The sequence below is a fragment of the Canis lupus genome, chromosome 1 (assembly GCF_048164855.1).
Source record: "Canis lupus baileyi chromosome 1, mCanLup2.hap1, whole genome shotgun sequence".
NCBI classification, from domain to species: Eukaryota; Metazoa; Chordata; class Mammalia; order Carnivora; family Canidae; genus Canis; species Canis lupus.
In genome coordinates, this window is record NC_132838.1 from 105711526 (window position 1) to 105739502 (window position 27977).

General features: G+C 41.4%; 3 protein-coding genes across 16 annotated transcripts in view; 1 reads left to right on the plus strand and 2 right to left on the minus strand.

Moving 5' to 3' along the window:
• The window catches only part of ZNF613 (zinc finger protein 613), a 65361-nt gene that overhangs the window by 27651 nt on the left and 9733 nt on the right, over positions 1-27977 (minus strand). For 2 of the 4 annotated variants that reach the window (XM_072768880.1, XM_072768877.1), the window contains exon 1: positions 692-841. The gene's annotated coding sequence lies outside the window, so the exon portion shown is untranslated. Of the gene's footprint in view, positions 1-691; positions 842-19217; positions 19365-27977 lie in introns of those variants that run through there. The other 2 variants (XM_072768878.1, XM_072768879.1) reach the window with 2 other exon arrangements.
• Positions 687-27711, plus strand: LOC140600728 (uncharacterized). Of its 11 annotated transcripts, none has more exons than XM_072768928.1 (5): positions 16362-16969; positions 17964-17991; positions 19242-19290; positions 23720-23846; positions 25100-27711. In XM_072768928.1, exons 4-5 carry the CDS (start codon positions 23813-23815, stop codon positions 26740-26742), a joined length of 1677 nt encoding a protein of 558 aa, XP_072625029.1. In that variant the 5' UTR covers positions 16362-16969; positions 17964-17991; positions 19242-19290; positions 23720-23812; the 3' UTR covers positions 26743-27711. The 11 variants fall into 11 exon arrangements, with proteins under 11 accessions (XP_072625028.1, XP_072625021.1, XP_072625029.1 ...); XM_072768921.1 differs by having other exon boundaries at positions 16363-16969; positions 19242-19425; positions 25100-27710; XM_072768929.1 differs by lacking the exon at positions 17964-17991 and adding an exon at positions 24087-24236 and having other exon boundaries at positions 16363-16969; positions 25100-27710.
• On the minus strand, positions 7328-10614 carry LOC140600865 (uncharacterized). The gene has a single exon (XM_072769060.1). The coding sequence runs from the start codon at positions 10582-10584 to the stop codon at positions 9205-9207; it is 1380 nt and encodes a 459-aa protein (XP_072625161.1). The 5' UTR covers positions 10585-10614; the 3' UTR covers positions 7328-9204.

Here is a 27977-nt window from a genome sequence, read left to right on the forward strand (position 1 = left end):
GAGTAACAGCAATGTTAGTTTACTGTGTTACAATGGCACCCAAAAGAAACATTTCCAGCTGTGTGTGCGTATGCGTACATAAAGTAAACTTGCAGAAAGGGCAAAATCCTCTTTAATTGAAACCACTTTGTGTGAAATCCTCCATCATAACTATGGGGTCAAGAGATGTGCAAAGACAAAGGCAAACCAGGGGCTTGGATTGGAGAGAAAGAAACGTTGGACCCTCAACCCACCCACCAAGTGTGCTTCAGCTCTCACAAACCTCTCAAGGGGCTGACACACCTGGACCTCTCCCATGCACTCATCATCGCCCTACTCTCCCTCCCCGGAATAATCCCGAAACACCAGGGTTCGCTGACCATGCGCCTCTGCCCCTCATTGAGCCGCAAGAGTAAAACCCGAATCCGAAGTGGACACCGCTTTCACTGACAAACCGCCCCCCCTCCCTCCCTAGAGCTCAATCACTGGGCGCTACAGACAGAACCCAAAGCCTGACAGCGGTCTCGGAACCGTTGGTCTCCACAGATCGGTAACCACTGCCCCCACACTCCAAAGGCATAGCACACACAGACATCGGCACCGGCTTCCACCTGCTTCCTCTCCCCCACAGACCCCAAGGCTCCACCCACTCGGGCACCCACAGACGCCTCGGTCCTCTCCTCTTATTCCAGATACCGAACCATACACAGACCTGATTTTCTAGTGACCCCACCGCGACCTCCTACAAGCCGCACTTCCGCAAATTCTCCTGCTGCGCCCATGCCCAGCCTCCGCGCCCGGGGATGGCGGCCGACGAGGGCCAGAGGCGTTTCTACCGAGAACAGTCATTTGGACTTCCGGCTTTTCCTGGAGTCAATATGTCCGCGCCCATTTGGCCAGCGGGTCTGCCAGGCGGCTGCCCTTCGGTAATCGACCTACGGAAGGCGAAGTGGTCGTTTTGGCCAGAGTAGCCAGGTAAGGCTCGAAACAATGAAAACCTACCGAAAACACTCCCATGTCTCACACCTTAAATCCTGCGCTACAAACTGCACTGATTTTCAAAAGTTTGAACCTACTTACACAAGGCAAACATGGAGTAGGATACGTCTACCTCAGCGGGCTGGCGAGAAAAATCCACTTTACACGAAGAAAGATTTGGAAAACACACGAGGTGCAGCCATCTTAGAATTTAAGTGTCCATACAAAATAAAGTTTTTTAACGGGGGAAAAAGGGCAAACATAAAAGCCAAAGGGCAAATACCCTAGGAATGCTTCTGACGGATATGGAGGCCAAGAGGAAGATTTTGAGGACAAAAAAGTATCTGGAGAAGCAGTAACGGTATAGGGAGAGTGATAATGCCATCCAAGTGATGGGGGAACACAGGGCTAGCTGAGGACAAGGCACGAGCCTGGGACAGCACATTGACAAGTCCTTGAAACAGGCAAAGGGACATTCCTCTATGGACTCAACTGCCCCGATGTTCATACTTTGCTAAGGACAAAAGGCAATCTTAGCCCGACACCCAGGATCCTGTAAGTCTACTTTAACATATAAAAGGTCCTTTAGAAATTTCCCTTTATCTCTAAACCCCCAAGATACGTGTTGCCAATCATGTTGCCAATCATCCTCCAAGGACACGGCCCACCAGTGTACATCTGAAGGGTCTCATGACTCAGGTTTTATTAGACAGTAGTAGTGACCTTTTCCCATGGGACGCCTGGATGGCTTAGCAGTTGAGTGTCTGTCTTAGGCTTGGGGTGTGATCCCAGGATCCGGTATGAGTCCCACATCAGGCTCCTTGCAGGGAGCGTGCTTCTCCCTCTGCCTGTGTCTCTGTCTCTTTCTCTCTCTGTGTCTCTCATGAATTTAAAAAAAAGAAAAAGAAAAAGTGACCCTTCCCAACAATAACTAGCCCCCTCAAGGTTCTGGAAACCTTGCTTCCTTAATTCCTTAGAGAGTAGGCTATCTTCAAACCCCTCCTAACTCCCAGGTTGGGAGCTACCCTTCACAGGCCCGGGGCAGCAGCTTTTCCTGCCCATGAGTCCTGTCCCCAGGCTTTAATAAAACCACCATTTTGCACCAAAGACGTCTCAAAAATTATTTCTTGGTCATCGGCTCTGGACCTAACCTATATTCCAAAACTTAATCACAAGGAAGTGAAAAATAGTGACTGGAAGAAACCAAGCTTCCCTTTGGGAGAGGTGGTGGGGAGATACAGTTACTGCCCAGAAAAGGTGAGAACAGTCCCAAGCCAATGTCCAGGTCGCAAGTCATGTGGAGCCAGTGCGAAGGGCAGGGCTTGCTAAGAACCAAAGGCCAGAATTTCTGGAAGGAATAAATAAGACAACTCCAGGAAGAATAAAAAAATTGTACAAGAAAGGAAATACAATCATAGTATACTATGTGGCTGAGCTGTAAATAGTATTTACATAGTCATCATAATGTAAACATCAAATCTAATCCAACCAGAATTAACTGGAAGAATGAGGAAACAGAAATGCTTATGTGCAGAGAATTGTATTTGCAGGACAGTTTTGAAGTTTCCTTCAAGATAAATCTATGGATAAAGCGCCCAACTTAAAAATTCACTGTTAGTATATCCATATTCCTTAAACTATCAAAATCTTTAAAGAGTAAAAATCCTTTCAAAACTAACTTCTAAGCTTAAGAGAATTGCAAAATAAAACAGAACCATGGGGCACCTGGCTGGCTCAGTCAGAAGAGCATGAGACTGGATCTCCAGGTTGTGAGTTAAATCCTCATGTTGGGTATAGAGATAACTTGAATAAATAAATAAAAACAACTATATTAGGCAGCAGTTCATCTCCTACATATTTATTTAAAAACACTGAAATGAGGGCAGACTCTGTGGCTCGGCAGTTTAGCACCGCCTTCAGTCCAGGGTGTGATCTTGGAGACCCGGGATCGAGTCCCACGTCCGGCTCCCTGTATGGAGCCTACTTTTCCCTCTGCCACACTGTGTCTCTGCCTTTCTGTGTGTGTGTGTGTGTGTGTGTGTGTGTGTCTCATGAATAAATAAATAAAATCTTAAAAAAAAAAACTGAAATGATATGTCCTCAGGAAGGCTTACAAGAATGTTCATAGCACCTTTTATTCATAATAGCCCAGAGCCAGGGTGTCTGTCAACATACAAGAATTGGGGAGGGGGGTAGAATAATAGTTATAAATACTCAATATGATTAAGACAAAGATAACCAACTTAAAATGGGGGGATGGAAGTAAACAGCAACTTATAAAAAACTAAAATAAGACTTTTTTTTTTAAGGTTTATTTATTTGAGGGGAGAGGAGCAGAGGGAGAAGGAGAGAATGTCTCAAGTTGACTCCAGGCTAAGCATGGAGCCTGACCACAGGGCTCAGTCTCACAACCCTGAGATCATGACCTGAGCCAAAACCAAGAGTTGGACACCCAACCAACTGTGCCACCCAGGCGCCCCTGAAAAAGATTTTTATTCACTGTTAAGATAGGCAAAGATTAAATGATTAATGAACTATTGATAAAATAGACATTCTGATAGACTTGGCCTTTTTTTCCTCCATATATGAAGTGAAGGTAATATTTAGGTTCACCATTGATAGCTTTTGATGTGGGGAACAAAGGAAAAAGAAAAATAAATTTCCTTACAATTTACATCCATTGATAAGCCCTTGAGACAGGCAGAATGACCTTCTAAGAACTCAACTGTGTCAATGTTAATACTTTGCTAAGGGCAAAAGGTAATCTTACCTTAATATTAGCCCCACCTCAAGGATCTTGTAAGTCTCCTTTAACTTCTAAAAATTCTCTTGGAAACTTCCTTTATCTCTACCCTCCCAAGATATATGTTAGTAATCATCTGTTGAGCATATGGCCTGCTGATCTACATCTGACGGGTCTCAATGAAGCGAGTAAGTGAGGTTCTGTCTCACAGGGTCAAAAAATGAATCTCGGGCAGCCCCGGTGGCGCAGCGGTTTGGCGCCGTCTGCAGCCCGGGGTGTGATCCTGGAGACCCAGAATCGAGTCCCACATCGGGCTCCCTGCATAGAGCCTGCTTCTCCCTCTGTCTGTGTCTCTGCCCCTCTCTCTGTGCCTATGAATAAATAAATAAAATCTTTTAAAAAAAATGAATCTCGTGGACAAAAGAAAGTGAGTGAAGTGATAGAATTTTATTAATCAAGGATATAGAAAAAACTCTCAGGAGTGAAGGGTCCCGATAGGGTTGCCAACATGGACCTCCCACAACAGTCTTTTATTTAGAACTGACCAGTTTATGTTTTTTTAAAGATTTTATTTATTTATTCATAGAGAAACAGAGAGAAGGGAGAGACACAGGCAGAGGGAGAAGCAGGGTCCATGCAGAGAGCCCAGCATGGGACTCAATCCAGGGTCCCCAGGATCACGCCCTGGGCTGCAGGCGGCGCCAAACCGCTGCGCCACCGGGGCTGCCCTAGAACTGACCAGTTTAATTAGGCCTTTTTGGTTGGAGCTTGTGGCCTTCTTCTTTGTGATCTGATTATTCTTTGTTGGTTACAGTGTGACTATCATAAAAAGACCTACCTCTGATGTCCAGGGCAGGATGGCCTGGTTTGTTCCCTTATCTCTGGTTTCATTACACCTCAGCATTTCTGGGATTTCTGTGAGCCTGATGATGTGGCCCCCTACCTCTCTCTCCCTATGAGTCCTGCCTGTCCCTTACTCAATGAAGCCCGTCAGATGTATATCAGTGGATCATATACTTGGGGAACGATTGCCAACATGTATCTTGGTGAGGAGGGCAGAGGTAAAGAAAGTTTCCAAAGGATTTTTTCTTTAAGATTTTTTTTTAATTTTTATTTATTTATGATAGGCACACAGTGAGAGAGAGAGAGAGAAAGGCAGAGACACAGGCAGAGGGAGAAGCAGGCTCCATGCACCGGGAGCCCCATGTGGGATTCGATCCCGGGTCTCCAGGATCGCGCCCTGGGCCAAAGGCAGGCGCCAAACCACTGGCCACCCAGGGATCCCCCCAGGATGAATTCTTAAATGCACAAAGCTGGAGTTAGAAAAAGGAGCCCTCAGAGAGCCAACTAATCAGCTCACACACTAACTAGGAACTTCTAATCTTCTACCTTTACTCCTAAAACACAAAACACAGAGAAAGCCAAACCAGGAGCTACTGCTCCCTTGTACAGCACCAGGCAACTATGGGATACCTGATTCTGGACTTCTTAAGGTCTGGCAGGTTCTAAATTCTAGAGAGCCAAGTTCTAGACTGGAAATCAAGACCAAGTAGGTGGAATCTGTAAATCTGTACAGACTGTTGTAGGTTCTAAAGTATGTAAATCAAATTTCTTTCTGCCTAAATCACCTCCCTGTTTATAACAATACTATTGGAAAGTTGCTTGCTTAGTCCTCAAGGCACTGCATGGCAGACATTGTTCAAGAAATTTTCTGCTCATGGTGACAGAACTGGTGAGGGGAGGTCAGGACAAGACACCCCTTAGAGCACACAGATACCCACAGTTTTTTCTGAGAACCAAGAGGGGAAGTGATGGGATAAGAGGCAGTCAGGTTCAGTAGGACCCACAATCAAATTCCTCTCCCTAGCTCCAAGACGGGGTCCATCTAGTCCCCTAGAGCAGGAGGAATGGGGACAAATGTCTCCCATAAAACAAAGTTGCTCTCTAAAGCCTGTCCAGGCACACAGCAGGACAAACCTACCAAGACCTGCCCTTGTCCACACTGAGCCACAGGATAAGCTTGGATTCGACCCACGGACAACCAATTCCCTCACATGCTCACATGCTACATAGAGAAACCATGGATGTCTTTGATAGGGTTCTGACAGGCACTCTCTTCACCAGCCACTTGAACTCAAGCAGAATTCTCATGTGAAGAAAAATAGACAAAAGCAGATGAACTGCATGTCCCAGAACCCCTGTAGCAGCCAAACAGCCAAGGACCAGCCACTCACTAGAAAAACAATGTATCCCAAACTGTAATTCTCAGAAACCTGTGGTGTGGCACACATGCCTCAGTTCTCAGAAAAACCAGAGGGCCAAGACAGAAACCAAACTACACTCCAACTTGAGTTGGGCCTGGGTCCTCACTGATGGAAATTATGGGACCTGGTCCTCACTGATGGAAATTACCTCCTTCTGACCTCTTTTTGGGAGGCTGAACAACCTGGGATTGGTGGAACCAGTAACTAGACTGGGCCTCACCTACTTCTTTGCTCATGTGGAGAGAAACCCCACAGTAAATTATAATTTTTTTTTTAATTTTTTTTTTTATTTATTTATGATAGTCACAGAGAGAGAGAGAGAGAGAGAGGCAGAGACATAGGCAGAGGGAGAAGCAGGCTCCATGCACCGGGAGCCCGATGTGGGATTCGATCCCGGGTCTCCAGGATCACGCCCTGGGCCAAAGGCAGGCGCTAAACCGCTGCGCCACCCAGGGATCCCTAAATTATAATTTTTATCATCTACTTGATACAACTTTCTTGAGCATACAGAATATTTGTAATAGCTGTTTTTAACATCATTTTCTGTCACCTATGCCAATTCTGGGATTCTACTGACTTTTCTTCATGTTGCAGACCTGGTTAGGTTTTGAGTAGATGCCAGACATTGTGATTTTGACATTGTTGATTTTCTTGATGGATTGCTTTCTTTTCTTTAAATACTACTGGGTATAGGTCTGGGAAGCAATTAATTTACTTGGAAACAGTTTGGTTTTGTAGTGGTTTGCATTTATGCTTTGTCTGGTTCAGAGCAGCCGTTAGTCTAGAGCCAATTTGAGTGACCCACTGAGGCACTATTTTTATGAAGTTCCATTGTGATTTTCCAAATGTTGGGCTGGGGCAGGGAGGGGGTTCCATGCCAATGGGTGGAAACACAAATTACTTCCAACCTGTGCAAGTTCCAAGGATGGCTCTGCCTGTTCCTTTCCAGTAGTTCTTTCTCCAGCCGAGGGAGCTTCCTCACATATGTGTGATCACAACTTCAAATCATGTGGGGAATGTGCTACATCTGGGTGCAGCTCCTCTCTGTAACCTACCCCATAAATTTGAGCCACCTTAAATTCTCCAAACTCTAAACTCTCAATTCAGAGACTGCCAGAATCTGATTAGATTCTCCCTCCTATGCTGAATGGAAACTCTCTCCAGGCTGGAGGTAGTCATAAGGCTCTCTTCATTTGTTTCTTTTCTCTTGAGATAGCTATCCCGATCTCCCTATTGCCCAATGTCTGAAAACAGCCCACTCGTATTTTTTTGTTATTAATAAGAGTACATAAGCATTTGTTAAAAAAATTGTTGGAATTGGCTGTGAAGAATTCTGGTACTTAGGCACATTATGGAATATGCATTCTATACTCAGAATAGGATGTTAATTTATACAATTTCAGAATAGATACAAATACATTTGGCAGCATTTACAGCACATAAATCTCATGTTCCTTTAGGGCATTTATAAGTTATTTTACAGTGCTGATCATTTGATTTACATATTTCAAAAGTATTCCTTGCTGGTCACATATAATGACACAAGTGTTAAGATTCCCTGATTGTAGAAAAAAAGTTACTCCTTGTGCACACTTCCATAAATTTAATGGCTAGGTAGGAATTTACTATAGTATGAATTCTCTGAAATCTAATGTTTTTGTAGTAGATAGAATGGTCTCCCAAAGATGTTCATGTCCTAATCCCCAGAACCTATAACTATGTTCCACTACACTGCAAAGGTCATTTAAAGTAAAAGATGCAATTAGGTATTCTAGGGCCACCTGACTTGTTTCTAGAGTTTCACATGCTCACAGAGGAATTGTGCCTCAGGACAAATTATATGCAGAGCCTCACCCAATGCTTGATTTAGAGCTTTTGAGCTCTTAGATTTTTTATATTTTTAAAAAAGATTTTATTTATTCATGAGAGACACAGAGAGAGGGGCAGAGACACACAGGCAGAGAAAGAAGCAGGCTCCACACAGGAGCCCCATGTGGGACTCAATCCCGGGACTCCAGGATCACGCCCTGGGCCGAAGGGAGGCGCTCAACTGCTGAGCCACCCAGGTGTCCCTGAGCTCTTAGATTTAGATGAGATTTTGGACTTGGATGGGATTGAGATGCTAGGAGAGAGTGAATATATTTTGCATGTGGTATGGACACAAATAATTGGATGCCAGAGAATGATCTGCAGTTGGCAGATAATACCCCCCCCCCCAAAAAAAAATGTCCACACCCTAATCTCCAGGACCTGTGAATATGTCACAGTATAAGGCAAGGGGGAATTAAGGTAGTAGGCAGAGTGATTTTAAGATAAGAAGGTTATCCTGATTATCTGGGTGGGCCCAATGTAGTCATACAGGTCTGTAAATGTAAGAAAGAGGTAGACATCAGTGCCAGAGTGATGGAAGAACTGATCAGCTATTGCTGACTTTGAAGGTGGAAGGGGTCTGCAAGCCACAAATTTAGGCAGCTTCTAGCAGATGGAAGGGCAAAGAAAAACGGGTTCTCCTAGAGCGTCCAAAATTAAATATAGCCCTGCCAACACCTTGTATTTAGTCCAGTGGGATGCCTTGTATTTAGTCCAGTGGGATGTATTTAGTCCAGACTTCAGACCCCCAGAGCTGTAATACATGTGAGTTGTTTTAAACCACCAAATTTATGGTTGTTACAGCAGCCTCTTATCACATTCATCATATTCATACATTTTTGCTACAGGATGCAATTCCTAGTCCCAAGATTTCATTTATTAGAAAAGTCCCAGATTCCCAAGGTATAAAATTGTGACATATTAGTTTGGCAATAGAATTCCCAACTTAGAATTTCCATCTTTTATTGTGTTCAGGGGTTTTCTCCTTCCTGTAAGTTCTTCCACATTTTACTAAAAATGTTGTCCATATTCGGTGTCTCTAGAGGTGTCTTTCTACACTTCTGTGATGTGATGAGGTAGAACTTATCATTGAAAACATTATCACATTCTTTCCTAATATTCTGGTCCTGTAGGAATTCTTTGATGCCAATGGAGTTATTACCTCCAGGAAAAGGCTTCCCTACAATAGCTGCATTTCTGCCCAGTGGGATTTCGTAGATATTTAATAAGTCTGAATTCTCACAGACTTATCCTCTACCATCAGTACAGCCATTGTCTATCCAAAATGAGCTCTGACATATAATGTGTGGAATATTCTTGCTAAAGGCTTTTCTATTATCAGATAAGTTATGGTATCAGAGATTTTCTTTCCTACACAATATCTGTAACATAAAAGACATAATTTATTACAGAAGGTGTCACATTCACTGCATTTGCAAGACTTATTCCCTGTGCAAATTCCTGACTATCTACTGAGGCCTGATTTCTTTGAAAAGGCTGTTCCACAAACATTACATTTCTATCCCCAAGGAACTCATGGAGGTTTAACAAGGGCTGAGTTCCCAAGGAAGGTATTTCCACAGGCACTGTGTTCATCTGGTTTTGTTCCTGTGCAAGTTCACTGATGTATAAAGAGCTGTGACTCCCTGAGGAAGGTTTCTCCACCTTCAGTGAATTTATAGCTTTCTCTCTTGTATGAGTTTTCTTGTGTTTAATGAGGACTGACATGTGGGCAAAGGCTTTGCCACATTCACTGCACACATATGGTCTCTCTCCAGTATGAGTCCGCTGATGCTGAATGAGCTTTGACTTGCTCCTGAAAGCTTTTTTGCACTCACTGCATTCATAAGGTTTCTCTCCCGTATGAATTCTCTGATGCTTGGTCAGATCTGACTTAAAAAAGAAAGTTCTTCCACATTCACTGCATTCATAAGGCTTCTCTCCTGTGTGAAGTCTCTGATGTGCAATGAGGTATGCCTTCTGGGAAAAGGCTTTCCCACACACGCTACATCCATAGAGTTTCTCCCCAGTGTGAGATCGCTGATGTCTATTGAGACGGCACTTTCGGCTGAATGCTTTGCCACACTCACTGCATCCATAGGGTTTCTCTCCTGTATGAGTTCTCTGATGTACCATAAGCTGTGACTTTCTGGAGAAGGCTTTTCCACATTCATTACATTCATGGGGTTTCTCTCCAGTGTGAGTTCTCTGGTGTTCAGTGAGCTGAATCTTCCTCATGAATGTTTTCCCACATTCACTGCATCTGTGAGGCTTCTCTCCTCTTTCAGTTCTCTGATGCCTAATGAGCTGTGCCTTCTTGGAGAAGCCTTTTCCGCACTCACTGCATTCATGTGGTTTCTCTTCTGTATAAGTTTTTTGATGTTCATTGAGCTTTGATTTAGAGCTACTGGGTTTAATGCATCCATGGCATTTAATTCTAGTAATGGTTGTATCCTGCTGGATGGAGACTGATGATTTCCCACATCTACCAAACTTATCAGAATTCTCTCCTGCATATCTTCTATTCTGGGTAACAAAACCTAAGTGTGATTTCAAACTTTTATAACATGAGCCAAACTTATTGTGTCTTTGTATTAAAGGAACAAGACTTTTGCATAAATCGAAATTATTTCCAAGTGCATAACTTTGCTGACATCTTTCCAAAGTTTTACTCCTGTTTTGGTTTTCTGGGTGCCACTGCATATGGTCAATCTCCCATATTTCTTCTAGGAAAAAGAAGAATGAAAACATCCATGATAATTTTAGGGGGAAAAATGTAAAAAAAAAAAAAAAAAAAAAAAAAAGCCATGGTTTGGGCTAGCTCTCTGTAAGATCCCAGTCTAAGAGAAATATACCCTGTGCTCTGTGCAAAAAAGACAGTATTATAAAACAGCAAAAGGAAAAACAGACTACTTCAGAAACAGCCTAGAATGAATAAATATAACTTGGGATTCTTTCCAAATAGGACCTTGCAAAATGGTGACAGAAGTAAAAATAGAACCACACTGTGATTGGAACAGAACAAAAGAAGATAGAGGGGATGGATCCATTCATCCAACAAACACTGAATGTGCTGGTATTTGGGAATATACTACAATATGATATTTAAGCATTAGAATAATATTAGAATATCAAAATCAGAATAAATCAATGACACTAAGGTACCTTATATAATCTGTCTCTCTGGAGCTGTCATTCTAGTAACAAGAGAGAGAGCAAGATTGAGGGGGGAAAGAGCAGATCAACAAGTAACCAAAGAAAAAAATTACAGAATGTGCAAAATGGTATGTATATTGAAGGTGATAGAGCAGTGGTAGGTTAATCTTAGTTAAAATAGTTATCCACGGGGATCTCTGGGTGGCTCAGCAGTTTAGCACTTGTCTTCGGCTCAGGGTGTGATCCTGGAGTCCTAGAATCGAGTCCCTCATCGGGCTCCCAACATGGAGCCTGCTTCTCCCTCTGCCTGTGTCTCTGCCTTTCTCTCTCTCTGTGTATGTCTCTCATGAATAAATGAATACAATCTTTAAAAAAAAAAAAAAAGCTATCCACGAGACAAGGAAAGTTAAGGTGACATCATAAGATAAGAATGAGCAAATGTTATGCAAATAACTTGATGAAGAACATCCTAAGAAGGAACAGCCAATGCAAAAACCGAAAGGCAGAAAAACTTAGGCATGATCAAGAAACATAAGAGAGGCTGATGTACCTGCATTGTCTTGAGCTTGAGTGAAGGGGAAATAGATAAGTTTCAAAAGGGAGGAAGAGGGATCCCTGGGTGGCGCAGCGGTTTGGCGCCTGCCTTTGGCCCAGGGCGCGATTCTGGAGACCCGGGATCGAATCCCGCATCAGGCTCCCGGTGCATGGAGCCTGCTTCTCCCTCTGCCTATGTCTCTGCCTCTCTCTCTCTCTCTGTGATTATCATAAATAAATTAAAAAAATAAAAAAAATACTTCCAAATTAAAAAAAAAAAAAAAACAAAAGGGAGGAAGAATTGAGAACATATAGATGATAGAGGAAGACTTTGTTAGAAATTAGATTTTAGCTAAGAGCAATGGCCATAGGCGACTGAATGTCTTTTGGCAGGAATACAATATTTTCCAAATACCAATAATCACATATCTGTTGTATGAAGAATGAACTGGAGAGATGAAGTTGTTGAGAGAATACACAAGAGGCCACAGCAGAGTTCAGGCAAGAAGTAACAGCATTAGCATGAATGACCATCATGGAGATAGAGAAACAGACAAGGACAATGACAGTATAGAGAAGGGAAAGACAATGACAGGACAAAAAGATAAGGCTCAGTGTAAGATTGGATGCCAAAGGAAGAAAGAATCATCAAGAATAACTTCTTGATATGTGGCTTACACATCTCTATAAATGCTGGTGCCATTTAATACGACGAGGAACATTAGGGAGACAGGTTTGGCATTTGTGGGGAATCAAATGCTTCATTTTGAGGGACACATTAGGTTTTATATAATATATACATTCAAGAACAAATATGAAGTACCTGGTTAGATCTGTGAGTGTGGAGAAAGTTCCAGACTTCAGATAACATTTAAGTGGGGCTCCATGCGTGGAGCCCAATGCAAGGCTTGAACTCACAGCCCTGATATCAAGACCTGAGCTGAGATTAAAAGTCAGCCACTTAACCAACTGAGCCATCCAGGCACCCCTTCAGATAACAATTTTATGTCATGAGTATATAAATAGTACTTAAATATCTGGACTACACAGAACCAGATGAGATAATATAGGAAGGATGGACAGAGAAAGAGGAAAGCCCAGGACAAGAATTTCATGGATTCCACATCTTAAGAGTTTTGGGAGAGGGATATGCAAAGAGAATATGAAAATCCTATCCAGAGACGTCAAAAAAAGTGTGTTTTTTTTTTAAAGATTTTATTTATTTATTCATGAGAAACACAGAGAGAAAGAGGCAGAGACACAGGCAGAGGGAGAAGTAGGCTCCATGAAGGGAGGCCGATACAGAACTCAATCCCAGGGCTCCAGGATCATGCCATGGGCCAAAGGCAAGTGCCAAACCACTGAGCCACCAAGGGATTCCCCCAAACATCAAAAAAATGTTGATCAAACATATAAACAATGTGGGTTTTCATAACAAAGGGCTAGAACTGGAAAATCAGAATGTAGGACCTACAGAATTTCATCCCAAGATCATTGAGGTAAAATATTCAACAATCATCTTGTTACTTAGTCTTTCCTTCACATTCCACCTGCACATCAAAACTAAATTTATATAAAACACCCATCACCTATTTAGAGTAATACTGTAGTCAATACTTGAATTTTCTTTGTAGAAATGATGCAACCTCATCCAGTCCAATATATCCAGACACATATATGTCCATCTAGAATTTAAAAATAGGTCTTTAGGGGCACCTGGGTAGCTCAGTCAGTTAAGCATCCAACTCTTGATTTCACTCAGGTCATGATCTCAGGGTCATGAGCTCGAGCCCCATGTCTAGCTCCATGCTGAGTGTGGATCCTGCTTAAGATTCTCTTTCTCTCTTCCTCTCCCTCTTGCCCCAACCCTACCACCTGCATGTGTGCACATTTTCTCTATTAAAAAAAAAAGTCCTTAAGCCATTTGCCCTTGTCCTAGAGAAGAGTACAGTTTATTGACTGATGGAAACATCACCTTCTCCAATCAGTTTAATCACACTATAACTGTGTACTGTGCTGTTCAATAAAATTTTCTGCAATAATGGGAATGTTCTATATCTATGTTTTCTAATATGGTACCCACTAGCCACACTGACTATTGAGTACCTGAATGTGAGTGACTAGAGTAATGGCAGAACTGAATTTGTAATTTTACTTAATGTTAATTAAATTTATGTAGCCACATGGGGCCAGTGGCCAACACACCGGATAGCACAGGTATAGGCCATCTATATTCATATAAACCATATTCATTATTTGCCATTTGATATACTCATTCCCAAAATTTCTTCTTTCAACTGATGCCACATTCTTCCTTAATCTCTCTGTTCCTACATCATCTCTGACACCAACCAATTAAGAGAATCCCCAATCAAGAACAAAACATTGACCTGCCTTATCTTCCATTTATCCTAGAACTCCAAGCTCAAACTTGCCATGTTTCGATGCTACTATCCAGCTATCAAGACTCAAGCAGGGATCCCTGGGTGGCGCAGCGGTTTGGCGCCTGCCTTTGGCCCAGGGCGCGATCCTGGAGACCCAGGATCGAATCCCACGTCGGGCTCCCGGTGCATGGAGCCTGCTTCTCTCTCTGCCTGTGTCTCTGCCTCTCTCTCTCTCTGTGACTATCATAAATAAAGAAAAATTAAAAAAAAAAAGACTCAAGCAAGCTATCAAGCAAGGCTGTCTAAAAATAGCACAAAAGATAAAATAGAACTAAACTCACCCTCTATGCCAATTATTAACATAAAATCCACAATAATCAGCCATTTCCTTTCATATAGTCTCCTAGAGGCCAATCTGTTAAGAATCTCCTACATTACCTTCCTCATTTCCATCTCCAAAAACTTTTTACTGACTCATATCATTTTTATTTGAAACTCAGCTATCTTTCTTGAAGAAATTATTTTATCAATCTTCTTTTTTTTAAATTTTTATTTATTTATGATAGTCACACACACACAGATCCCTTCTTTAAGATTTTTATTTATTTATTCACAAGAGACACACAGAGAGAGGCAGAGACATAGGCAGAGGGAGAAGCAGGCTTCTTGCAGTGAGCCTGATATGAGATTCGATCTCCAGACCCTGGGCTCATGCCCTGAGCTAATGGCAGACGCTCAACTGCTGAGCCACCCAGGTGTCCCCAAAAGGAATTTTTATGTTAAAGTAGATTTACAGAAGCCAGGGGGTTGGACTAGGGTTGCCTTTTGCCCTTAGCAAAGTATAACATCCAGGCAGTTGAATCCCTAGAGGAATGTCACTCTGCCCACATCAACGACTTGTCAATGGGCTGCAAGTAGTAAGGAAATTTAATAATTTCTCTTCTGCCTTTGTTTCCCACATCATCATGACTACGGTTTTATTAGACAGTAATAAATGATCTTTTCCTAACAATAGCTAGCCCCCTCAAAGTCCTGGAAATGTTGCTTCCAAAATTCCTTACAGACTTAAGCTATCCCTTCCAAATTCAAAATATATAACCAATTGCTCCTCACAATTCTTCTGCAGCTCTTTCTGCACACGGGTCCTGTCCCCATGCTTTAATAAAACCATCTATTTATACCAAAGACAGTTCAAGAATTCTTTCTTAGCTGTTTGCTCCAAACCCCAACATTTCCACATCAGCTTTCAGAGTACTAAGCAAGATAATGTAATTACTATGCCTGAAATAGTTCCTTGTTAAAAAAAAAAGTGTATATACTTAATATAGTTATTAGTTTTAGTATCAAGTTCCTTTTTTAAAAAAGATTTTGTTGGGCAGCCCGGGTGGCTCAGCGGTTTAGCGCCGCCTTCAGTCCAGGGTGTGATCCTGGAGACCCGGGATCCATCCCTGCATGGAGCCTGCTTCTCCCTCTGCCTGTGTCTCTGCCTCTCTCTCTCTCTCTCTCATGAATAAATAAATAAAAGTCTTAAAAAAGAGAGAGAGAGAGAGAGAGAGCACATGCAGGTGCACACAAGTGGGGGTGGGGGAAAACAGAGGAAGAGGGAAAAGGAGGCTCTCCCCTGAGCAGTGGACCCTACTTGGGGTGCGATCTCAGGACTCTGGCATCATGACCCAGGCCCCCTAAGTATCTAGTTGTTTGGTTTTTTTGTTTGTTTGTTTGTTTGTTTTCGTTTTTAAGATTTCATGTATTTATTCACGGGAGAGGCAGAGACACAGGCAGAGGGAGAAGCAGGCTCCATGCAGTTAGCCCAATGTGGGACTGGATCCCAGGACCCCGGGATCATGCCCTGAGCCAAAGGCAGACACTCAACCCCTGAGCCACCCAGGCGTCCCCGAAGTATCCAGTTCCTTAAGAAGGATAGTAGCCAGTAAAATGTATCATCAGTAAAACCAGTTTGGGACAACAATCTGGAATTATCTACCCAATTAAAAATTTTCATTTTCGTGCTCGCTTTGGCAGCACATATACTAAAAAGAAAATATTTCATTCTCTTTGACTCAATTCTAATTCTAATAATTACTTCACTAGAAATAAAATGTGAGGGGACGCCTGGGTGGCTCAGTGGTTGAGCGTCTGCCTTTGGCTCAGGGTGTGATCCCGGACTTGCGGGATCGAGTCCCACATCCGGCTCCCTGCGAGGAGCCTGCTTCTCCCTCTGTGTCTCTGCCTCTCTCTGTGTCTCTCATGAATAATTTAAAAAAATAAATAAAATGTGAAAATATTTGAGTTGAGATAAAATCTGTTAAGAAATTTCTACCAACAATTTCTAGTCTTCTCTCCCCCGGGTCTCCAGCCCCTACCTTGATGAAGAGCATAGCCCCTCCCTCACTACTAGCTCTACGTACCCACTAGCCCTCTCACCTTTCACCTTGGAGATGTCGCCTAACCACCACCACCAATCCTGGCAGGAAATCTTTTCCTTAAAATAAATTAGTGTACTCCACGCCCACAGTGAGGCCTACTGCCTTTGTCGTACTAGTTTGGCTTTTCGAAACCTATACCGTTTTATATAAATTCCAGTGTTTTCCACTCCTTAAAGGACTCCCTCTCCTCTGCGGCCAGCCCTGTGCATTTTTCATGATGGCCGCGCCCACAGTAAACTTTCACTGCTTGGCACGTACCATCATCAGCAAAGCGGTGGCGGCTGCCTTTGGGCTTGGCCCACACAGACAGGAGCCTGCGCATCGCCCTTTGTGTCGCTCACAACTAACGTAAGGAATGTTCTCTTTCGCTGGAAAGGAGTTGTACCGGACTTCCAATATGGCGGCTCCCACGTAAATCTGCCAACAGGGCACCGCCATACTCTCTCATAGTGCCTTTGTCTAAAATACCGAGAGCTGAACGGAATCTTAGTCTGTGGAAGGACGCCCCCGGGGTGATGGTCGGCTGCCTGTAGACTCGGATGCCACACACGTTAAACTTGATCTCGTGAGGTGGAACAGCGTTTGTGAGTCTGAAGCCGAAGTGATGGACCGTGGCTCTTTCTACCCACCCACCTGGTGCGCGAAGGCTGTATTACGGGGTCTCAGTTTTGCGTTCTGGGAGCGGAATAAGGTTTAACTAGGTTTGTGGAGATTTGGGGTTTATGGTAGGGGAAGCTTTGGGTTGTCCGTGAGAGAAGCAAGCCGTTGTGTGGTGGGGGGCGCATTGCATGATTGAGGGGTTGGGGTAGTCGGCAATGGTGCAGGCCTGGGGATGGTCAGGGATTGGAGTGGCCTGGAGAAAGGTGTTAGGACTTGGGGTATTACTTTGTGGGGATCGGTGACTGGGGCCGTCTTGGAGGCAAGTCAGTTATTGGTGTTACCTAGTCAGTGGGTCAATGATTTGGATGCACTTGGGATAGCCAGTGATGGGGGCGTCTTTCAGGTAAAGTCACTGATTGAGGATCAATGATGGGAGGTCAGTGTTTGGGGTGTTCATGAAGGAAGTCAGGAATAAGGGTGTCTTTGAAGGTGTGTCAGGCCTGAAAAGGTCTCATGGGAAAGATTAGTTCTTAGAACAGCCGTGAGGGCCATGTCAGCAATTGGAGCATCCTTGGAAAAAGGTCAGTGCCTGAAGAATCCTTGGAACATGTCAGTGATCAGAACGTCCTTAAGAGGGTTTACTAATGCCAGTGTCCACGATGGGAATATTCCTGGGTCTGGGAGTGGTGGGGGTTCAGTGATTGAGACATCTTTGGTAGATACTTTAGTGCTTTTGATGTTCTTGGCTTAGGTCAGTGTTTGGGATGTACTTGGGGGAGGGGTCAGTGATTGAGTGGTCTTTGGGCGTGGTCAGTGAATGGGATGGCTTGTAGGGAGATCAGTGCTTGGGGCAGCTTTGTTTCCTGTCTTTGATGGTCTCCAATGGTTATTTTATTTATTTTCTGGTAGATATAAAAGAGCCAATTTTTTTTTTCAAAAGAGCCAATTTTTAAAGAAAATAAACCACCTTCTCTTTTCTTTCTTTACTGAACTCTTATTAATTAATGTAACTACTAATTGATTCTTGTAGGTTTTCCAGGTAATCAGAACATCTGCAGGTAAGTTTAACGCAGAGAAAAGAATATGGACTTTGAATTTGGGCAGACCAAGGTTTTTATCCATATTCTGCCATTTTCTTTCTCTTTCTTTCTTTTTCTTTCTTTCTTTCTTTCTTTCTTTCTTTCTTTCTTTCTTTCTCTTTCTTTCTTTTTCTCTCTTTCTTTCTTTCTTTCTTTCTTTCTTTCTTTCTTTCTTTCTTTTCTTTCTTTTTATCCATATTCTGCCATTTACTTTCTTTCTTTTCTTTTCTTCCTTCCTTCCTTCCTTCCTTCCTTCCTTCCTTCCTTCCTCCCTTCCTTCCTTCCTTTTTTTAGATTTTATTTATTTATTCTGGATAGACAGAGAGAGAGAGAGGCAGAGACACCGGCAGAGGGAGAAGTAGGCTCCATGACGGGAGCCTGACGCTGGACTCGATCCCGGGTCTCCAGGATCATGCCCTGGGCATGAAGGCACCTGAAGGCAGGTGCCAAACCGCTGAGCCACCCAGGGATCCCCTCCTTTTTTTTTTTTTTAAGATTTTATTTATTTATTCATGACAGACACAGAGAGAGAGAGAGATAGACAGAGGCAGAGACACAGGCAGAGGGAGAAGCAGGCTCCGTGCAGGGAGCTGGATGTGGGACTCCATCCTGGGTCTCCAGGATCAGGCCCTGGGCTGAAGGCAGTGCTAAACTGCTGAGCCACCCCCCTGTCCTTTATTCTGCCACTTTCTTATGTGAATTTGAGCAAGTTTCTCAACCTGAGATTCTTTTCCCATTTGTTTAAAAATAAATAAATAACAAAAGATAAACAGTGCTAACTCTTCATACAGTTAAAGATCACACAGAAGATACCCAAGACAGATTAGCAAGTAGTATTTCAGTATTTATACCTGTTTCTCTGGATTTTTTTAGGCTTTTAAAACTTTCTTCTTGGACTTTCCCCTGCTATTTCTTTGTAATGGTCTTTCTCGAAATGCATATTTAGTTTTGAGTACAGTTTTGGTAAAATTACATAATTTAATGACAGCTTTATTGTTTGTGTTTCTTTATTATAAAATAGTTGTATGTTTATTGAAAAATAAGCCATCAGGTACTACATATTACTTTTTTCTTTAGACTATCATATTAACCTACTACCTAAAGAAAACATAAATTTTAGATATATATCTATTTGTGTATATCTAAAAAATATATACACATACAAATAAGGACTCCAACAACTCAGAAAAATCTGTTATACTCACAGTTACAATTTCTGTAATCCCCAGGTCCTGGCTTCCTGGGATAAAATAGTTCCTATGAAGGAAAGAAGTGAAGGTATGAAGATCAACACTGCATCTTTTACCAGAGAGCTTGAACTAGAAATTCAGAAAAGAGCCCAGAATCAACAACAGAGCACATATTAAACTTTCTGACAATATTTAAGGGCTTCAGAAAATGTCCAAGTCCCAAGTGAGTTTATTTGTATATTTATTTTCCATTAAGCTTTCCTGTAGGTTTAAGGAAGCTTGACAATACACATATTAAAAGAATACATTTATTCATTATTTATGAGGACTGTACAATGAGAATGTGTAAATCCTTTGTTTATGCAAATGATTTTAAGTTAGAACATAAATTATAGAGCCCAAGTTCTTTTTTTTTTTATTTATTTTTTATTTTTTTTTTTTGTTGGTGTTCAATTTACTAACATACAGAATAACACCCAGTGCCCGTCACCCATTCACTCCCACCCCCCGCCCTCCTCCCCTTCTACCACCCCTAGTTCGTTTCCCAGAGTTAGCAGTCTTTACGTTCTGTCTCCCTTTCTGATATTTCCCACACATTTCTTCTCCCTTCCCTTATTTTCCCTTTCACTATTATTTATATTCCCCAAATGAATGAGAACATATAATGTTTGTCCTTCTCCGACTGACTTACTTCACTCAGCATAATACCCTCCAGTAGAGCCCAAGTTCTAAGTAGTTCACAAAATTGAGCTACAAACTTGTCTTTAGTATTCCCTGTCCCACTTATCTATTGCTGTATAAGAAGCCACACTGTAACCTGGTGCTATGCATTTATTTTTATCATTCTCATAGATTCAGTGGGTCAGGAAGTCAGACAGAGCCCTATAGTGGTGTCTTACATGTTCGTGGGTTCCCAGGACCATGCTCAGGTTCAGTGATTTGCTAGAACTCAGAGTACTCAGAAACATTGTTATGCTCACGATAATAGTTTATTACAACAAAAGGATATAGATTAAAATCAGCCACAGGGAAAGATCATAAGGCTGGATCCAGGAGATACCAAGCAAATGCTTCCACTTGTTTTCTTTTAGTGGAGTCATATTGACAGTATTGAATTTTCCCAGCAATCACTTGGAACACTATGTATTGAGTATTGCTAATCAGGGAGGCTAATTCAAGCCTTAGTTTCCAGGGTTTTTATTTGAGTTGGTCACATAGGCAATGCTGACTTCATGAATGGCTACCTTTAGTCTCCAGCCCTTTCAGAAGTCAAGCTACTATGGTGTAGCAAGCCCCCCACCATAAACCACACCAATAACATGAATTATCTGGCATAGCCCAAGGCTCTCAGGTAAAGATATTTCAAGGACTTAGAGGTTACTTCCTATGAAGAGGTAAAAATCAAACCTTTCCTTGGCATGTGCAGGGTGTGGACAAGCCAGATTGCTGTATTAATCCTTTACTGCACAGTTTATCACCACACTATCGTGTCTGGAACCTTGGCTGGGAAGACTCAAAGGTTGGGGACTGGAATCATCTGAATGACTCTTCATTCCTGTGTCTGTTTTCCAGGATAATGCAACTCAAACACTAGGCTGAGCTGAGGCTCTGGAATGGAGTGTTTATGCATAGCCTCCCTTTGTGGCTTAGGCTTCTCACAGCATGATGCTAGATTCTAAGAAAACCAGACTGAAACTACATGGCCTTTTCTGCCTTAGCTTTGGAAGTTAGGCATCATCACTTCTGCTGCATCCTCTTTGTTGCAAGCAAGTCCCTAAGACAAACTAGATTCAAGGAGTGAGGAACACGTTCTACCGCTTGATTGGGTAGTAACGAAGTCACATTGCAAAAGGTTTTGGAATGGGACATACTATTGTGGTCATCATTGGGAAATATAATCTACCACATGACCATCAATAAAAAGTCACTGATTTGCTTTGCCTTAAGGAGAAATCTCCTCTAGAAAAGTAGATAGTTCCTGTCACGTAAGTAGGAAGAAATGTCTTTGATAGATTAGATTGTTTAATGCTCAGTTTCTTCTATAGCAAACCACTAGTAAAGTGGTAAGTTCCTTTTGGTTATTTCTCAGCCGTCCTCAGACAAGCCAGTGGGGCTATACTAAAGCCAAAATCAGTGATCAGAGTGCTTTAGGGTTTCAAAACAATGTAGCTCAAGTCCATAGGTTTCTGGTGGTCTGACTTTATCCAGGGATAATACCTAGATTATTGAGAAAATGGATAGATTCTAAGACCATCTTTTGGATAGATTCTAAGACCATCCTTTGGTCTTCCACAGTCTTCAAAATTCAGTCATTTCTTTGAATCATTGGTTCTCAAATCAGGAATTTGAGATTTTCTCTGCCCAGGGAACATTTGACAATATCTGGAGACATTTTTTAATTGTCATAACTGTTAATGGGATCTAGTAAATAGAGGCCAGGGATGCTGCTAAATATCCTACAACACACATTACAGACTTCCACCACAAAAAGTTATCTGGCCCAAAATGTCAGTAGGGTTGAGGTTGAGAAATCCCAATTTATGTTAATTAGCAAACACTTCCAAGTTACATCTATTAGCAAAGTCTTAGAATATTTCCTTCATAATGTCTTCTCATTCTTCATTCAGTTCATAATCCATTTCTTCTATTTCAAAAAGTCACAGAGTCCCTGGATGGCTCAGTCAGTTAAGCATCTTCCAGCTCAGGTCATGATCCCAGGGTCCTGGGATGGAGCCCCATGTCGGGCTCTTTGCCTACTTGCGCATGCGAGCTCTCTCTCTGTCAAAATCTTAAAAGTTTTTTTTTTAATTCATAAAAATAAAAATATTTCAAAAAATTTTAGAATTCCAGTTATACTAGTAAAACTTAAAATATTCTCAATGCCAAAGTTTCAAATAGTGGAGGGGTTTTTAGAGCTAAACACTTTAGTTCCCCATTAATTCTTTTTCACCATCCTCAAACTATATGTGTATTCTTTTGACTTCCCCTGTCAGCATTTACATATGTAACTATGAATTTGTATATATTTGAGTTGGGGGTCCTTGGCCCACTCTCAGGTTCTATGATTCTCTAAAAGAACTCAAAAGGATTCAACAAAAGCTATCGTAGTTATTCATTATTATAGTGAAAAGATACAGATTAAAATCAACAAAGGCAAAGATACAGAGTAGAGTCCAGGAGAGACCATGTACTGGCTTCTAGTTTTCCTCACCCAGTGGAGTGGCTTGATTCTCCCAGCAGCACTCTGTAACAACAAGTGGGAAGTGTTACCATCCAGGGAAGCTTACATGTACCTTGGTGTCCAGGGTTTTAGTGGGAGTCAGTCAACACAAGCATTCAGCATGCATGACCAACTTCAGCTACTCGGTCTCCAGCTCCCCAAAATAGAGCCTAGCCCAAGGCCTCAAGAATGTGAAAACACCTGTGTTGGGCTGGATATTATAGGGGTTCAAAGATCATCTCCCAGGAGCAAGTCAAAGACTGGTTCTCCCAAAGACAGCCCTTTCTTTGGAGTGTGCAGGGCTTGGGCAGCCCAGGCCTGCTGAGTCAACACTTTACCACACAGAACCTAATACCCATCATCATATTCGAGGTTATAGTTTATATACTTTTCTGTAACCTATTTCTTTTAAGATTTTATTTTTTTTATTTGAGACAGAGAGAATGAGCAGGGGAGGAGGGCAGAGAGAGAAGCAGCCTCCCCACTGAGCAGGGAGCCCAACGCAGGGCTCAATCCCTGTTCATGACCTGAGCTGAAGGCAGATGCTTAACCCACTGAGCCACCCAGGTGCTCCTCTGTAACTTACTAAATGCACTTAACCCAGTACCTTGGAAGTCTATCACTGTTAATGTTTAAGTAACAAAAATAATGTGAAAAAAATTTTTTGAGTGCTTATAATATGCTCTCCCTGCTCTAAATTCAGTCATTTGATTTCACAACTTAGGAAGAAATATATTTGCAGTGTTTTAAATGCTCATAGTTTTTCATTGTGCTGTCATTCATATTATTTCTTTCTTGAATTCCATTCACCTCTCTCCTTGCCTATCTGAAGTTCAACCTTTTAGAAGTTTTTTCCTCCACCTTGGTGCCCACATGGTATACATTTCTTTCTTGCCCTATATAAATGTGTTGTACTCTAGTGCACTTATATACCTCTCTCTGCAAACTAGTATGCTCTTTTAGGGTAGGAGAGGGTCTTATATACAAAGGAGTATCTAGTGTAGTGCCTGACATATAGGTGCATTCACATAGGTTGTAGATGCTTCTTAGAGTAAAGGATTTCAGGATGCTCTATTCTATTTCTCTTTTGTGAAAGAGTGAACATGTACATCAGTGAATGATTAGAAGCACAAAAATAGGATATTTTAAATAAAAATTAGTTTTTCCTACAGACTATAATGCAAAACTAGTTATATAGAAAGCAAATGACTGATGATAGGAAAAATTATTATATTATACTTCATAGCATTAACCAACAATAATCCCTTTAGAAATGAGTAGGAATGTTCTATTTCAGGGGTTACTGTCATTCAAGGATGTGGCTGAGGTTTTCACATGGGAGGAGTGGCAGCTACTGGACCCTGTTCAGAAGAACCTGTATCAAGATGTGATGTTGGAAAATTATAGCAACCTAGTATCAGTGGGTAAGCAGAGCTTTCCCAGAGTAATGTAGGCAATGAATTGCCTTTCCTTTCTCAGTGATTAAATGTGTGGAGCCTTACAAGCACCTTACTTTTTTGCACTTGAGTTTTATACATCACAGATTTCGGTACATTCTCACCTCTTAACAGAAGGCTTTTCTTTCACTCCCAAAATAAAAGGGCTTTATTTGGCTAAGATGCAAATTGTTCAGGCCCTTAAATATAACCTCCCCCATTTTTCAGAGGCCTTGTAGACCAAGTATTTGGGTCCATGGATCCGCTATAATTTTCCTTGAGTAGGGTATCAAGTTACCAAAGCAGATGCATTCTACTAGTTGGAACATGGAACACCGTGGATAACAGAGGAAGAAATCCAGAGTCAGATTCATCCAGGTAAGTGAAAAACCAACCCTGTGGTGTAAATGGAAGTAAATTCCTATTTGGTCAGAAACAGGGAGACACCTATTGTTGTTTGGAGAAACCTTGATGTTTTTAAGCTCTGACTGTGACTTAGAGGACATAAGTGCCCTCATACATTAATGTTGACTCCACTTTTTTTTTTTAAGTAGGCTCCATGCCCAGGGTGGAACCCAACATAGGGCTTGAACTCACGACCCTGAGATCAAGACAAGCTGAGATTAAGAGTTGGCCGCTTAACCAACTGAGCCATCTGGGCATCCCTTGACTCCCCTTTTTAATCTCTCCATATTAGGATTGTTTTGCTTGGTATTTATTTATTTATTTATTTATTTATTTATTTATTTATTTAGCTTGGTTTTTAAAAGAATACATTTCTGGGGGTGCCTGACTGGCTCATTTAGTAGTGTGTAACTGTTGATCTCAGAGTTGTGAATTCAAGCCCCATGTTGGGTGTGGAGCCTATTTTTAAAAAGTTTTCAAAAAAATAAAAATAAAAGAATACATTTCCTCCTATTATGTATTCGGACCAGATCCCACTCTAGTTCATCTTGGAACTTGTTCTCCGAATCTTTCTCCCTGGCATCCTCAGTTTACCTGCCTTCTCCTCATCCCTTTAACACATTTATATAGCTCTCTTTTCTAATATACCTAGCATTCATAAATTGTCCCTTGTCTCCACATTTTGTAGTTTATTCCATTTTTTTTCTCCTCCTACTTACAAATGTCAGACTTTCACTGTATACCCAGTCTCATTTCCTCTTCTCTGCGTGGCCTTTGCTATGGGATTCCACACCTTCTATTACATAGTCATTGTGGCTCACTGGTTTTCTTTCTAGATGACATCTGGCATGTTGATTTTCATACAGACTGGCACCAAGAAAACAAAGGCAATCTTGAAACTATGGAGAATCACCACAAAAACACTGCATTTAGAAAAATACTGTCTCTAAGCTTAAACTTCAATGTCCCTTTAGCACAAAGATCCCATACATTTGACATGCTTGAGAAACATTTGAAACCTAATGTAGAGTACATTATTCAGAATAAAAGCTATGCAAGAAACGAAGTTGAGTTTAATGGATTTGACAAAGCATTTCTTTATGCTAAGCATGAGAAAATTCATACTGGAGAAAAATCCAATGAATATAATGAACATTTAAAGCCTTCCATCCATAAATCACGGCTTACTAAACATTGGAAAACTCAAACAGGAGAGAAGCAGTATAACTGCAGTGACTGCAGGAGAGCCTTTTCCCGGAAGTCAGACCTCATTAAGCAGCAAACACACACAGGGGAGAAACCCTATGGTTGCAGTAGATGCGAGAAAGCCTTTAGCCAGAAATCGCATCTCATTTTACACCAGAGAACCCGTACAGGAGAGAAACCTTATGAATGCAATAAATGTGAGAAAGCTTTTACTGATAAGTCATGCCTTATTAAACATCAGAGAACTCACACAGGAGAAAAACGGTTTGAATGTCGTGTATGTCAGAAAAGCTTCATCGATAAGTCACAACTCCCTTCCCATCAAAGAATTCATACAGGAGAGAAGTCCTACATATGTGGTGAGTGTGAGAAAAGCTTCAGCAACAAGTCACAGCTCATTATTCATCAGCGATCTCACACAGGAGAGAAACCCTATGGTTGTGATAAATGTGGTAAAACTTTCCCCCTTAAGTTTAGCCTCATTTTACATAAAAAAACTCATACAGGGGAAAAACCTTATGGATGCAGTGAATGTGGAAAAGCCATCCAGAGATCTGAGCTCATTAGACACCAGAGAACTCACACTGGAGAGAAACCATATCATTGCAGTGAATGTGGGAAAGGCTTTAGTGTGAAGTCACTCCTCAATACTCACTGGAGAACTCATACAGGAGAGAAACCCTATGGGTGCAGTGAATGTGGAAAAACATTCTCCATCAAGTTTAGTCTCATCCTACACCAAAGAACACATACAGGTGAGAAACCCTATGAACGCAGTCAGTGTCAGAAAGCTTTCACTCAAAAGTCGCACCTCACTATTCATCAGAGGTCTCACACTGGAGAGAAACCTTATGAATGCAGTGAATGCCACAAAGCCTTCAGCAGGAAGTCCTATCTCCTTATTCATCAGAGAATTCACTCAGGAGCGAAACCTTATGAATGCCTCCAGTGTGGGAAAACTTTCTCTCACAAGTTTAGCCTTATTATTCAGCAGGGAATCCATACAGGAGAGAAACACTACAGTTGCAGTGAATGTGGGAAAACTTTTCCTATTAAGTTTAGCCTCGTTTTGCATCAGAAGACACATACAGGAGAGAAGCCCCATGAATGCAGCGAATGTCAGAAATCTTTCACTCAGAAATCATATCTTAGTATACATCAAAGAACTCATACAGGGGAGAAACCTTATGGATGCAATGAGTGTTGGAAAACTTTCTTCCACAAATTCAGCCTCATTTTACATCAGAAAACTCATAGAGGAGAGAAATCATGAATGAAGTAAATATCCAAAAGTCATTGAAAGTAAATAGCTGATTACACCAGAGTTTACACAGGAATGAAATCTTAAGACCACAGATGTGGACACACTTTTTTTTTTCCCCCAGACTCACACCTTACAAGAGAATGGTACTAGAATGCCAGACAGGAGGAAATACCTTCATACATATATGTCAATTGAATGTAGCCAGAAAGAAAATAGGAGGGAACATCTGTGTGTGTCTATATTGATTGTGAGGATGTTGTTGGCATGAAATCCAGCCACACTGGTATCAGAGAATTGACGCTGATGAAAAAATTCTATAATGAGTCTGAGGTATCTTTTTTGGTTATCATTTTACAAGGGATGTCATTTCCTGGAATTGTGACATATTAAGCAGCATTATGGAATATTTTAAGTATGTAAAATATTAAATATATTTAATATAATATAATATAATATAAAATTAATATAATATAAAAATTTTCCTGGAATTGTGACATAAGCAGCATTATGGAATATTTTAAGTATGTAAATAAATACATTTATCAGAAAACAAAGCAAAAATTATATCAGAACTATGAGAATATGTGTTTTACATCTATTTTTATTATTAAAATGATTGTTCATAATTGGGAATTGAATGTGTTAGCAAAACAACGTGACTCCCTAGTGCATGTACTTAAATGTACACAAAACTTGCCAATAGAATATCTGCATTGAATCTTGATATCATTACAGTGCTACATAAGTTGTAATTGTAATTGAACTACATGGTTCATTATTTTAATAAGAAACCTTAATAAAATACTGAATATCCCCTCCCTTGCCACTGCACTGTTTCCTGTTATTTGTAAATGGGCCTGGAAGATTTTGAACATTCCTTGAGTAAAATGTTTTTTCATTGACTCAAAGATAGAATATTTTTCCCCACATAGTTAACAATGAAGTTTGAATGTAGCATACAGTTAATGACTTGACATCTTTTTTTTTTTAAGATTTTATTTATGTATACCAGAGAGAGAAAGAGAGGCAGAGACACAGGCAGAGGGAGAAGCAAGCTCCATTCTGGGAGCCCGATGTGGGACTCGATCCCGGGACCTCAGGATCATGCCCTGGACCAAAGGCAGGTGCCAAACTACTGAGCCACCCAAGGATCCCCTGACTTGACATTTAAATAGAGAACTTAGTATGTAAAGTAACTGTGGGTCACACAATCAAAAGTATCTTAAGCTGGATGAAATACAGTT